The sequence below is a fragment of the Opisthorchis viverrini genome, assembly GCF_000715545.1.
Source record: "Opisthorchis viverrini unplaced genomic scaffold opera_v5_58, whole genome shotgun sequence".
NCBI classification, from domain to species: Eukaryota; Metazoa; Platyhelminthes; class Trematoda; order Opisthorchiida; family Opisthorchiidae; genus Opisthorchis; species Opisthorchis viverrini.
This window is the reverse complement of record NW_008751716.1, coordinates 561,011-575,258: the sequence shown is the minus strand read 5'-3', so window position 1 is coordinate 575,258 and position 14,248 is coordinate 561,011. Positions and strand designations below refer to the sequence as shown.

The 14,248-nt window shown below is 44.2% G+C and overlaps 1 protein-coding gene across 1 annotated transcript in view; it reads left to right on the top strand.

Moving 5' to 3' along the window:
• T265_03911 (hypothetical protein) overlaps positions 1–8,896 on the top strand; it is a gene marked incomplete at both ends in the record, with an annotated part of 31,470 nt that extends 22,574 nt beyond the window's left edge. The window contains one exon of the mRNA XM_009168512.1: positions 8,810–8,896. Within this exon, the coding sequence (XP_009166776.1) occupies positions 8,810–8,896 (87 nt within the window). The remainder of the gene's footprint in view (positions 1–8,809) is intronic.
• Between the last annotated feature and the right edge of the window lie 5,352 nt (positions 8,897–14,248).

The window sequence follows — 14,248 nt, the reverse complement described above, 5'->3', positions numbered from 1 at the left end:
GTGGGCTGTCGATGGATTTTCAGCAACCTTATGAATAGTACATCACACAGATAGTGCTAAGGTAGTTGTGTAGTAGGGATGCTGTGACCTTTGGTCGGGTCGGGATTTCCACCCCCACCCTCGTTTTTGGTAATGATTCTACGTGGATTGACAACCGCACAGTCACGTGTAAACTCGGCTTATCTAAGACCGCTTTCCATACACTCGCTAGTTCTACACACTCGATTCTACTCACGCTATGTTGCTTAGCAATTTCCACCGCCTCGGCTATTAGCCACTGTGGTGTAAATCGCAGTCCCCGTCTTAAAACTTCCATATTCTCCAGATCTATTCTATGTCCCGTGTGTAAGGCATGTACCGCCATCGGTGAGTCCTTGACCAGCGTTTCTTCTGCATTCCTTGATGGTTTGTTTATCCTTCTTTTATGCCTACCAATTCTGGTGTGCGATTCCCTGACAGTTTGCCTACGTAAACTTTGGTTCAATCGTTGCCTTAAATCTCGATCAACTTCGGAACCTAGTCACTTGGCCTGACGAAGCTCTTGTGTCAAAAGCAGAACGTTGCCCAGCAATAAATCTACCGATTGTCACCAAACTTTTTCGAAATTAGGTTTAAACCCAGGGTATATGAGTTATTCCAAAAGTCTTCAGTGTCAACAGATTCTTACGCCGTCGGCCCACACAAGTTAAATGGGGGCTTAAGACGGTTGCATGTCTTATTGTTTCAAAAGTGCTTCAATCAGTTTAATTTGAGTGGTAACGAATTGAACATACATCAATAAACGACCGTAGTGGAATCATATTTGCCATGTATCTGACTACCTCATGAACTAGTCGCTGATAGCCCTCTGTTAGTATTCTTCACCAAGGTGTATACAAGTTTTTGGCCTGAATACTTAGCTTTTACTGGACTTACCAGGAAACTCAAGCACTCTAAGGAAGAGTGATGCTGGCCTCAAGAGTACCTAACATACTGTTCAGTTGAAAAAGTATGGCTTTCATGAGTGAAACACGGGAAATCACAGTTATTCCAAGTACACGTTCAAATCTGAGTGCTGCTAGCATTTTTCGCTATGGGCCTACTCTCTGCGGCTGCACCGACTTCGCCGACGAACCCATCCCGCGTATCGTTAGTTGTACCACTGATTTTACGGGCGGGGCCGGTATATTTTCCCAAATTATACGGATTCCATCGTTTACCTGCTGTGACATTTGGTCATGTGATACAGATCGTATTTGGTGTCACTGTGATTAATGTTACATCGTCTGTCACGGTTTCCTCCATCGGTCCCTTGCACCATAGACGATGGAAGCGGCCAACTCACCAACCGCGGTCACAGTTGGCTACATTCCATCAGTGATTCGGAATTTTTCAATTTAGTAGACAGTATGTGGGAGAACGTGCATCCGAGGGAGAGAAGAGCCCTATGGAAGAGTGACATAGTTAGTCACCTTCATGCTTACGTGAGACCATAAAAACTGTCTGTTGGGTGCTCCGATGACGAAGCATTTGAGTTTCGTAAGAGCAGATGCGATGTTGCGGTTGGATATAAGAGCATTCGGGAATTTTTGATGCGATCTACAACAACCGAACTGGATATCATCTACACAGTCGACCGAATCGTTTTGTGCATCAAAGGTTTAGCCTCCCGTACTTGATGATACTTTCGCTGTATAACGTTTAGTTTGAAGAAAATATCTGGCGTATGAATGACCGGTATCTGATTATTGTATTCGGCGTAGGTATGCATCACCTGACCCAGGGTATTTTGTAATCGTGGCTCTTCTTTGCTACCTCGTTCTAATGATTAATTCTCCTGCTCCATAATTTGAAGTCAACCGGTGCCGGTATCTCTCAGTAAGAATTCATCAAGGCATATCCCGTGAATTAAGATCGTAACAAACAAGCTTGTGTGTGGTCGTTGGCTTGTTCGCTGACCTGGGCAATTTGGTTGCAAACGTTTAATCACCAATCGAGGTGACATCACCAGTGCGTAGTTGTGCGTAGCGGTAGGTTAGTGGTTGTGCCACAATCACGAACAAGCCAACGACCATCTACGCTACCTGAGCTACCGATATTCTCCTCTATAGAAAAAAGAAAAAAACCATCGCAGGGTATTGCTTTCCTTGTGTCACAAACAAGACCAGTTCGTATGTGCTAGCCGTACCATGAGGACAAGGAACTGTCACAATCTGAGTGTGTTACTTTAGTTCTCTTCCCAGTAACGAAGCACAAAAACACCCAGTGTGCGACACGTACCCAAGCCAAGGTCCTGTAGGTATAGCGGCAAAAAATTCAAGGTATATCTTCAACTCCGCCGTACTCTGTCTCAAAGTATACAGCAAGCGGGACCATAATTTGCCTTCGCTTCAAATCGACGTGTGCTGTTTACACCAGACACGCCTACAAGACTCCACTTTGGTCATGTACCCGTAATCTCTCAAGATAATGAATCCATTTTATCGTTACTCACCATTCACGTGCCTGACAACCCTGATACAGTCACTCATCGTATCCATCTATCTCTCAGTCTGGTAGTACTGGTTGTCGTTGCTCTTTGACTCAATCAGTGTAAGTTAATCTCCACACGGCAAACGGTATTCGTTTGTCGGTGGTGAGGAAGATGATTTCTTGCGGTATTCGTCGCAAGTGTCTAGAGAATCAGATAGCACTGGCTATCTGATGCTAGTAGCGATATGAATGCCTAGGTCGGATGCTTTATTCCAGGAGAGACCCATCTTAGTGAGCTTATGAGACTGACGTTTTCAGTTATGTGACGCATTTGGTTTACACCTAAGCGGTTCAAACTTTAAGCACAGGCATTATCCAGGGACGATTGGCTGCAAACGTGCAGTGAACTCAGCTGACCCATGAAGTCATCTTTCCCTTTGGAGTATACATCCTGACTCTGACCATGACACTTCGTGGTCCGTTTATCACTCCAAAAGAGTCTCCAAATCCTATCGAGCTGATTTGGCTTGAAAAAAAGCTTGGGAACGAGTGAAAAGATGAACGATGCTGTGCCTACAGCTTTCAAAATGGTTTGTCTGGAGTCGCCCGCACACTCACCGAATATCTGTAGGACCGGGAGCTGTCATCGACACCTTGGAGACTCAACCATCAGCAAACGACAATGAAGGTACACTTGTGGGCGGCGAAAACCAGGCAGATGGGGAAGTCTTTGCAAGGTTGAACAGGCACACCTTAACTCAACTAATCCCATCAACTAGTGCAAAGAGGGATGGAAGCTAGTTTGGGAACTTTACTCTAAAATGGGTAGAATGATCATAGAATGCCGATAGCAAAAAGGCCTCGACGGCTATTCCGTTCTTTAAAAAGATCAAATAACGCCGTACGAGCACCTGCGGGGCATTAGATCAGTATTCCTAGGTCCCAAGGTGTTCTCGGGTGGTATGCCGGTTGACCCATCATCAGAAATGACAGATTCCTGAGAGTCAGACTGGACACCGATCGGACCTAGGTTCTATCAATTATATATCCACTTTCAGCCGACTGAATTAATTGTCCCATTACTCCAAACGGTGATCAACGATCACATTTCTTCAGTAACATGCTGCTTTCGAATACCTCGACAGTCTGACGATGGACTATGTCTCTTTTAAGTTCTGGCATCTCAAAAATACTCTATATACCTCCTCCCATGGATGCGCACATATAAACTGTAAGCCATCATCTGAGTTCACTAAATCCAATATCAAAAAAGACTACCCCCGTCACCCCTCCTCTTCAACTTCAATATCGAAGTGCAGCTTAAAGTAGCTTCGTATGCGACTGACATCTCGGGAATCGATTCCCCCCCCCTCCGAGGCCTTTGCTCAGTGAGATTAAGTACGATCCAATCATCTCTCTCCTTGGATCAGATTACTTGGAAATGGAAAATATGTTAAATAACCTGATCAGTTCTACCGCGCGGTTTCAGATGCTACTACAGGGAGGAGTAGCATCAAGTACAAACCTCATGCCCGCAGATAAACCGATATGTATACGGTAGATAAGTTCACCTATCTGGGTAGCTTCACAAGTTCAGGTGGATTGGCCAAAAATTAAAAACTCTTCCCGGATTGGAGGAGCTTAAGTCAGTGCTTGCCAACCTCTGATAGTTCATGACCCGGAACAAACACCAATTTGAACATTACCGCAGCACGACCTAACCTACAACTGTTTATGAGAAATGAGGCCGCTGTGTGCAAATCTTTCAACACTCTATGTTAGATCTATTGTCTTTCTGGAGCACCGCAACAACGAATCATTAAATCCGAGATACGGCTGGTGGCTCTTAAAAAATAATCCCTCCTGTGTGAAACAACCACTCACGCCCCATAGGTTGTGCTCCTTAAGCCATGTGACCTGTACACCCGTGGACATTTTTCCTGCAAAGCCCTCCACACCCAGCCAGACGTGGGATAGAAACTAGCCAGGAGCGGTTAGTTCGTGAGTAGACAAAGAAAAGTGAATGCTTCAAGCAGATAACCAAGCTTCATTTTAGCAACTGCGTTCTCCCCATTTTGAGACAAACCTGAGGGATTTGGTCTTGTCATGCAGTCAGTGGCGGTTCCATAGTTTGCTCGCTCCTCGCTTTATTAGTCAGATGGAGAAAGTTTCCGGCAATGGAGGGCCATCTTCTCCACTGCCCGGTCGTCGTTCCCTTATTCTCCCCATTCTCGGTACACCAAGCTGTGGCAACTGGAACCACTGAACCATAGTACGCGGCCCATAGCCTAATAACTGAACTGAAAGGGAGTCCACTGTTAGAGTGGCGATCCGATCCTTGAGTTCTACCTGATTTCGGAACGTCTGTGAATAATAATTATACATTCGATAGCCGGAAAAGTTGGTTTAATTGCATGACACTTCCTCTGAGGGAGCCGAACTTCACTTGGCGGAATCTGGGAAGCCCTTATACCGATCTCGTTATTTCCGATAAATCTCACTCTGCAAATAGACCATGGAGATTCATCATCATCCTCATCATCATCATCATTGTCAACTGTAATAACCGCGTACTCGTAGTACAGTGGTTGTAGCTGCCACAGTTTCGTTCCCCGACGATTTGGGGGGGGGGGTAGGTAGCTGCGCATTGGAGGCGGGAGATTTACCACCATAAGGAGGCGAATGTTACTCTTCATTACATGTTATAAAAACTTTTCTATCAAACAACTGTTCTAAAGTCCTGCCGAAACAAATAAAATGAACTACAGGTTCATTTGCCTAAGTAATCATAGTAATCTCCTGCGTGTCTTCATGCGCAACTGTTTTCGTGTGTGCGGTGATGCCTGTGCGCGATAAGTGGTAACTCAGTGGGTATTACGTTGTCCGAAATCGGGACTGTGCCCTTTCGACAGTTTTGGATCACTGATCAATGCACAGTAGTCTGTGTCAAGCAAGACACTGAAGGAACACATACCTACCAGGCTACCCAAAGCAGTTAGATTTCTATTCCTCACACATCGACTGTACAGTTAGAAAATCATGTTTCTGGTTGACTTCAGCCTTCAGCTACTGTGAAGAAAAGGGGAGCAGCCTCTCGGACAACACGAGTCCGACCTCTCTCATTGGAAAATTAAATTAGCTAACAAATTAGTGACACCTGATTGCTAGGTAGAGCATTTTGAGGACCACATGACATCCAAATGTTAGTAGTACAATGCCATTGATTTAGACAAAGTCACTCGAAGATGCGACTGTATCAGCTTGTCTTTTTTCAGATAGAGTGATCCTGCTTAAGTAATTAATTTGTCGTTTAGTCGTATGGTATGGGATAGTTATCAACACAGCTTCCTTGCTATTCTTTAACCCTTACTCAAGTATTTGTTATCGAATTTGAAAAGATGCTCCGTGTACTGGCCTTTATGTTCCCGTGCTTGAGCTGTATGGAATGAAGTAAAATAAATGAAAAACAAAATGAAAATGAATGAATGAAATAAACATTCGGCCAGGTAATCGAAATTTCAAGAGTTTTCTGTTTGGAAACGTGAATAACAACGGTGAACTTGAGGATAAATTCAGTCTTGTTGATCAGGTATAAGTTGGTGACGCTGTCAAACCTTTGCTTTTTTCGGGGGGATACTCTTGAGTTTTATTGACTCTGTTGGAAACGTTTCAATCCGGCGTCCGATTTTCCAAAACGAAATACGGGTGCATTTTCGTAGCCTCTGAGTAGTATTCACGCTGCTCTTATTCCAGTAGGGATAACCTGCTTCATCTTTACTGAATAAACTAACCGGATTCCCTTCTGATTTTTCTTGGCGCATAACGACCTCCTATAAACGCATCTGAGCTATATAACAAACCTTCTGTGGTAGTTTGACTCAGCGAACGATCTTTTCAACAGTACAGAGACTTCTGCTGATTAATACAAGATTCATCACATCTGGCAGTCGATCGCATCTCTTGGAGTTTGACAGAATTTCCAACTTTTGTTTTGGTATTGCACCACAGTCGGATCATAATAGACACCTTCAGCTGATTCCCAGAATACGCAGACTGTTGATTTTATCGAAGACTGCCAAACAACTGCTGAAAAAAAGTGTTTTCATGACACTAGCCTAGTATTTTGCTCATACTGACTTACATTGCAGTCTTCATCCAATACACCCCACATAGAATCTACACCGGTTGATTAATAAGCTGTGTTTGTCGGGATCTGTGATGCCTGGTCAATATGAATGTGTTTGTAGAAATTGGTTTACACAATTCTTTGTCACATTAGTAAATTTGCTCAATGTTTCTCATAGAAGCGTGTGTATTGTTGTTTGTATGTACATTTGGAAGAAGCCTGACACTAAGTAAGAGAAACATAAAATGTTATGTCAATGCCCTTTAGGCTGCCTGTGTATCTCATCTTTTTAACACGAGTCTAATAGACTAGACGGTTGTGTATTGCACAGTATAATAAATAGACTTGTAGATCCGAGCCGTTTGTACAGAAAAACGACTTATCTCAATGGTAAATTACATTGGATGGACTGTTCCTCCCCTGAATGCAACCGAAAACGTCATTTGGGTTAGAAATGGGATATAAAGTGTCACTTTTACAACGTATTAAGTTGCCAGTATTGCCTTCATCAAGCCCAGGTCGATAAGATAGTTGTCCTGCCCTAGAAAGACCAGTCAACTGGTTGCGTAAGAGAGGACCGATTTAAGCTGCTTTCGTGAAGTTTTTGTTGAGTTCTAGGACCCGACGAAGGTGTTCTTTCAGTCTGAACCATGGACTTAATTTTGAGATATAGCCTAGCCGAAACTCCTCCCTCAATAGACGGAAAGTTATGCGCTCAGCTTGTCCAGTACGCTACCAGTTTGTTCATTCCAAAAGTGTGCGTTACAAGTTTAAAGAATTTTTATGGATAGCGAAGATCCAGGCTTTGTTTTGTGTGAGTAAGTAAGATAGTTTGTTCCCGCGTGAGATACACGTATGAAAGATTAATGGGTCTCTGGCCATGCTCCACATCCTATTTCTTCCGATCCCGCTCAGATTTGCCTACGGTCTTAGGCTTAGGTTAGTGCAGTACCTGTCCAGTCCTTCAGATTTATAAGATGTCTTGATGGGACGTTTCATTATTATCATCATCATGTCAGCATTTAACACTGATGCTTCACCCTCGTAGACATTGCGTTTTACTCACCTTACCTATATGTATGTTCTCCGCTCTTTTACTGGTCTTACCTCCGTCATGAGGTAATGGGCGTTTAGATGGTCTCAATCCGACTTTCATAAACTCTGTTGTTAACCATTGTGCACAGGGTATGGTATAGCTCGACGAGTCATGCATATCTGTAAACAGATGCCACACCACTAGAATAATCCTCACAAATAACGACTACATCCCTGAAGAATCTACGAAAAGAGATGTTAGTGAAATGAAGAGAAGTGAAACCAAGGATGGACGGTATCCTGGTGGTATCCTCCCTTATTCGTAATGCAAACGCCATTCCAAGGGATGGCTTTCACTTTCAATTCATGATTTTCAGTCCAATTACAAAGTCACTGGGGTTAGACAAGTTAGAAGACCCTAACAACCGTCCAGTGCCTGGACAACCGTCGTGGATGACATCATTGAGGTTTCGTTTGGTTTGCGCGCTCGACCCTGTCCCAGTGTGGTCCCCGCACAAAGGGAGTTCAGAAAAGTGTTGGCTACCCTTGTTTGCTGTATAACCAAGACGCAGGGGTGTATTAGACCTGCCTGACCATCAGATGGCATTGGGGTGGGCTGAGATTATCAGCGAATCAGAGGTGTAGTGTACTGTCAGCTACGCTGGTACAGAAAAACACTAGCTTGTATCCAATCTCGGAGTACCTCAGTAGAGTCAACCGACGCTGTTGAAACGGTGTGTAATGTTGACAGTTCACTGCCGTGCCATTTGTTCACCAAACGGACATTCACTTATAGTTACTCGCACTCGTCTTTAGCTGGCTGGTGCGACCCCTCTTTTTCCATATGTGATCCACCTCGCGAAACTTCAACCAACTAGGCACCCCACGGTCTCCTAACAATTGTGAATATTGTTTGAAGATGATATCTCAGTGTGGTCAGCTGGACAACGACTCCTAGAGTGTCCCACCTGAAGGCGTGTTATAGTTTCTTGATTGTGAGTATTTTGAAGTAATCGAGGAGAACCTGCATTAGTAGCGTTGCTGCTTTCTTCTGTCCATCAACAGCAATACTACTCTTCCAGAGTCATTCACGTCGCACATGAATGTTCCGTGGCTTTTCAGGATCACGTCGATTTAATCTTTCCTTCACAACGGACCCTCGACTGAAAACCTTCATTTTGCCGCATTTCGATTCAGAATAGTCCGATAGTTCACCCGAATGCTGAGATTATCTCTAGTGCTGATGCCCCCACTTTGGAACTTTTGGAAGGACCGTTTGTCTAAAAAGCCTTCAGCTTGTCTGTATGACTCAGGACGAAACAAACCACGTGCCATTGTCCATTACAACCATACACAGCAACCAGCAATACTGAACAACATCTCCAAATTAGCAATAATGGACTCGGTCACTTTCTCTAAAAGGTGAACTTTCCATTAATTTGTGAAGGCGATGTCATGGGCAGAGGAGAAAAGGCCAACTCAAAAGTTCATACTTGGACCACAAATGAGGCAATAAAGACTGTAACTCGTTTGTGAATAGGTGTCATTCAACGCATAAGCACTGCCTCGCCACTACCGGATTAGCCAGTATTTCAAACCTGATCATCCGAATTGACTGGTCAATAGATCAAGCAAAATCAATGAAATTCCGCTATTTGTCAAGGCCTCATTGAAGCTCTTGACTGGAACCGTCGTGGTAGATGTTATCCAGCGGTATGATGAGTAATTCAAATGCTGACGCAACAGTACCCATGTCACCACGACAACTTGCGCTTTACCACAAGGTTCGTACGACGGAATGAAACATATATGTTTGACAGATGACGGTTTAAAGAGGAACGCCGTAGAAAGTCAGTTTGTACAAGCTCAATGGATGGAGAAAGCCAGGCGGACCGCCACACTAAGTGAAGACAAACGAGGGTACACTGTGCATGTTCTAACAGACATGAATAAGCAAGTACTTGTGACTCAGGCAATCCAATATTCTCTGAAGTGCGAAAGTTAACCAATGAATCAACAGATTTTCATAACTGATGCATTTCAACACTGACGTAACGCATCACCCTATTAGGCAATCAGGTCTTACAAACAGGTCGACTATCAAAGGCCGGACTGAAGAAGGGAATGTAAAAACCCGATAGCCCAGTAAATTAAAAAAGGCCAGTGTATTTATACCTACAAGTGCATACACAGCTTCACATACGAAGTGACCGCAGTAGTTTACGTTCGGGTAATAAGTTTAAAACGATTGTGGTTCTGTAAGTACATACGTTTCACCACAACCCGGCTGTACCACCAGCATGCACTTTCAGATAAGCCGGGGTAAGAGTACGCATTCACAACAACAAACACCGGTGGACAAGTGAATGGAACCGGTCGATTCACCATAATTGTGTGGTCGACCGGTGATGGCGGAAAATCACCGCACTTCCAATAAAACAACGATAACAACAGTGGAGAAATCTCTGAAGTATCGCGAATTCTTAGGAAGTGTTCACTGAGTGGTCGTTCCACCATAGATGTGCAAAAATCCGGTAAATTAGCTACAAACGATGTTCTGAGAACCAACGTGGTTGATATCGGCCAGAAGCACATTGTTACGGCACCAATCAATGTAAATAAGTAGCCGTGAAAAGTAACACTCAACCAGTTTGCTATGACAGGAGGATCAACAATACAAACGAGGCTGAAAAACTTTTGAAAATGAATGAATTAAGCATTCCTGGAAAGTTGGTTTGGGCGTTGGTGAATTAAAGATGGTCAATGAAGCAAATCACGCAGAGGACATTTTTGCAAGAAAATTTTGTTCGATCCGATAAAACACACCGAACAACAATTCTGCTTCTGCTTTTCTACGTTATCCACTACATCAATACTTGAAGTAATGCAACACACACGAGCATACATACACTAATGTTATTTACCTGGGGAAGATATATGCTGGTGTGTTTAGCCAACAAACAGAGACAGAGCAAATTTAGACATGAACACCACTCGATTCACTTAGCTTACTCCACCTCCAGTTCTATAAAAATGCATCACCGATCAGTGCACCAATTAGGGGTCGCAAGTGCCGCCTCTCAGGATGGGGACGCGGGGACTTAAGTCACGAATGGCTAATGATATTGGCAGAAATGGTCCAATCGCGTAGCCAGTGACGCTCGCGAACCAAAGCTGTCGCCTTCAACGAGTAGCTACCCAATTTCCGAACAAACTGAACATGCCATCGCCTCCGAGGCTTGGCTGTATGTCCCAGACTCCCGTTTTTCAATGATCGAAACTGTAGCAGCTGGAAGCAATGTGCCTGTGGTACACGGTTTACAGCTGAGAAATTGACTGATTGAAGGTCGCAAAAAAGATACCTAACCTACCGTGCGTGATAATGAGACCGATAGGCATTTTGGTTGATCTCACTAGTGTCCTCCGAATGCTCACAATCACTAGAAAAGTGGAAACTTCAGCCGGCAGGTGACACATTGTCCATCAGAAGACCGAATCATAGGATGTGCGAAAAAACTTTCAAATTCCTTTTTGACCCGTGAAAATATACTCTCGTCAAATGACAAATGTTCCAGAGATCAACGTGTGGATACTTTGAGACATGAAGGTAGCTTTCTGCTCGTTCACCAGGGACACGAGGAGACAAAAATGATTTCCACAATTGGTGAAATGGAATTTCCCCACAATAAACCTTGTAATTTCAAAGAAACCTTCAACCGTTGAACTGAGGTGGTACCTCTCGTTAAGTGGGTGAACTATGAGAGCGTTTTCTTGAAGGGAAACCGCACATGTAACCGCATGTCCACGCCTTAGTACTTAATACAAGACAGTTAAATCACTATCCTCACTACTGAGCTTCGTTGTTAGTCTTCGCTGAGCTGGATAATTTGGTTGTAAGCCTTTCGCTACCATCTGAGTTGACATCATCAGTGCGTCAATGTGCAGGCTACACACGGGCACACCGATAACTTACTACGCACTGATGACGCCACCTCGTTTGGTGACGAGGTCAGTGAACAAAATAGCCATCTATGCAACCAGGGCTACCAACATTGCCCTCGATAGAAAACCGGTCTACTGGGTCTTTACATTAGCGTCGCCCCTTGTGGGGGAAAGAAGTCAATCACACGAATACCATGTAGTAGATTGGGAGCTTCTCACAATGTCATTCGGTTTTCCCTGGATAAAGCAACTCTGTCTCACAAGGAACCAAGTACAATCCGCATTTTCTAATCAACTGGCTTTTAGGTGAGGACCAAGGAGAGGACGGCCGACCCACAAAAGTGATTGAACCATCAATTAGGGATACACATTCTCAGCTGATACTTCGCACAATGAGTATTAATCAGACCAGTGGGTTTCCGACGTCCTACACAGCTGTGATATGGAAGGAGAACAGTTTGCAGAAACAAGAGCTGATGGCCCACACAAGAACGAGTACAAGTTGCTTCATAGTCATTTGGCGCGCCGAACAGTTCAACAGGAAGCTGATACAAACTGGAAAACAGTCACGCAGATTATTTTGTTTACCAAAGGCTTGCTCATGGATAAACCGAACGATAAGGGTCCATATGCTTACGCAAAGTGCCGCTTCCTTATCGTGAGTTGAATGTGGAAAAGTTTGACATCTCCACCATTCACCAGGTTGGAAAGAATTCAATGCACCTTACTGTTTTCGTAAAGTTACCTAAGTGAAGCCAGTTACGTATTTCATTATCGATCGTGAGTGTCAGAGCGAACGGGAATATATAGAACCACGGAAGAACTGTGATCACCGGATTACCAAGCATGGTGTTGTGCTAGGGACGTTAAACAAGTTCGTTGAAGTTGTATTCATGGTGTTGTTACCGCTGCGAGCATCCGTACAAACCGCAGGGTCATCATCTACAAAAATAACGGTCTGGGGTTCGGAGATAATTCGCAAAAGGTGTCTCTCATCGAATCTCGGTTTTCAGTCTTGACGAAACGAGTTATAAAGAAACCGATGCCGTCACCCGACAGGAAATAAATGGCGCTCCGTATATGTGAGGGAAAATAAAAAGTTCGACCCGTATAGTACAGAATATACTGGTCGTTAATGTCTGCGTCCTATGGTGTAACGATCCAAACCTTTTTTCGTAGGCGTACCTACCTCTAGCCTAATGTCTGAAGGGACGTGTCTATGAAGCTACAGTACGGGCTGTTTTGTTGTATGGCTGTGAGACTTGGCCTATTCGAGTAGGGAAACTGAGATGTCTTCAGGTGTTCGACAATCGTTGTCTCAGAACCATAGCTCGTGTGGGTTGGTGTCGGCGAATCCGTAACGAGGCAGTTAGAAAGCGTGTTTTCGGTTGTGTAAAGGGTACTTCCATTGAAGAATGTGTCCAGCACCAGAAGCTGCGTTGGTTGGGACATGTGTTACGTATGCCGAACCATCGTTTGCCGAAGAGAATCACGAAATGCTTGGGTGCTGTCGGTGCCATTTGCATTCGAGGATGGGGACCGCGTGATAGTCACTGTGCTTAGTTAGAGACACTGCAAGATATGGCTGCCAACCGATGTCAGTAGCGTTCTTGTTGTCAGTTTCTATCCAGATCGCCTGAGTGAATGTCTGGAGGTATAGGCACTTCGGAATGATTGTGGTAAGCTAGCACTAAGTTCCTTTCCCGTCTACCTTTACCTCTTTTTACAATAAGGCTTTCAAATAAATCATGGTTGTACGGCAGTGAAGCATCGGTGTTGAACACTGATGTCATGCTGTCGATGCTGATGATTTGTCAGTGGCAGGTACAATGGTATACGATGTTGCCGTCAATCCACTGGCATGCCGATCCGATGTTGCTCTCCGCCCACCTTCGTCATACGGTGTGCTATTGTTTAGGAGTACGTTAACCTTCTGCAGAAAACCCGGAAGGCTCGTTTCCAAACAGCGCGCTCCCGTCTCTAAACACGCGGTTGACGGTCGAACGGGTTTTCTGAGCGAGTGGAACACCAAGCTGGTTATCTCAAGAAACACGCAAGCCCAAAAAAGTGAGTAGAAGTAATGTTGAAGATTCTGAATAATGTTCATCAGGCTACAAGTACTAGACAGGTCTAAGGTGGTAAGAAAGAAACCAAAGGTTTTAGAACTAATTCGTCGGTCGTAATGTTCCTCACTATTTGGACGTGTACTTTGAATCAGAATGTTCAACCAGATAAGACACCTTCAGCCCGAATAACTAACCTCTGACCGTCTGAAAGTGTGGTGCAAACAAGCATGGTAAAGGAGAATTGATACCGACCAGGCTACGAGTAATTAGATGAGGAACCACAGTTCACGAATGAATGACGAGTCTCCCTTTAAGAAGAGATCGAAATTTTCTGACTTGATTCAGCGGCCGGCTTGCTGCGTTGAACCAGACTATTCAGGCCCCTATTCATCGTTATAGGTACAAGATATGGCTGCCACTGTGTGAGAATGTACGGATACTACGCATCTGATCACTAGGGTCACATCATTCGGATCTTCAATAATGCAAATTGACAGCACTGTTATACTGAGTCCTGAAACAACATTTCCTTCTTTTTCACGGCGGCCAGCCATTGTGACCGGATACGTTGATCCCATGTATGTCGCAAATTACTGATCTGCATATGCTGCGATTGATGACAAGGTTG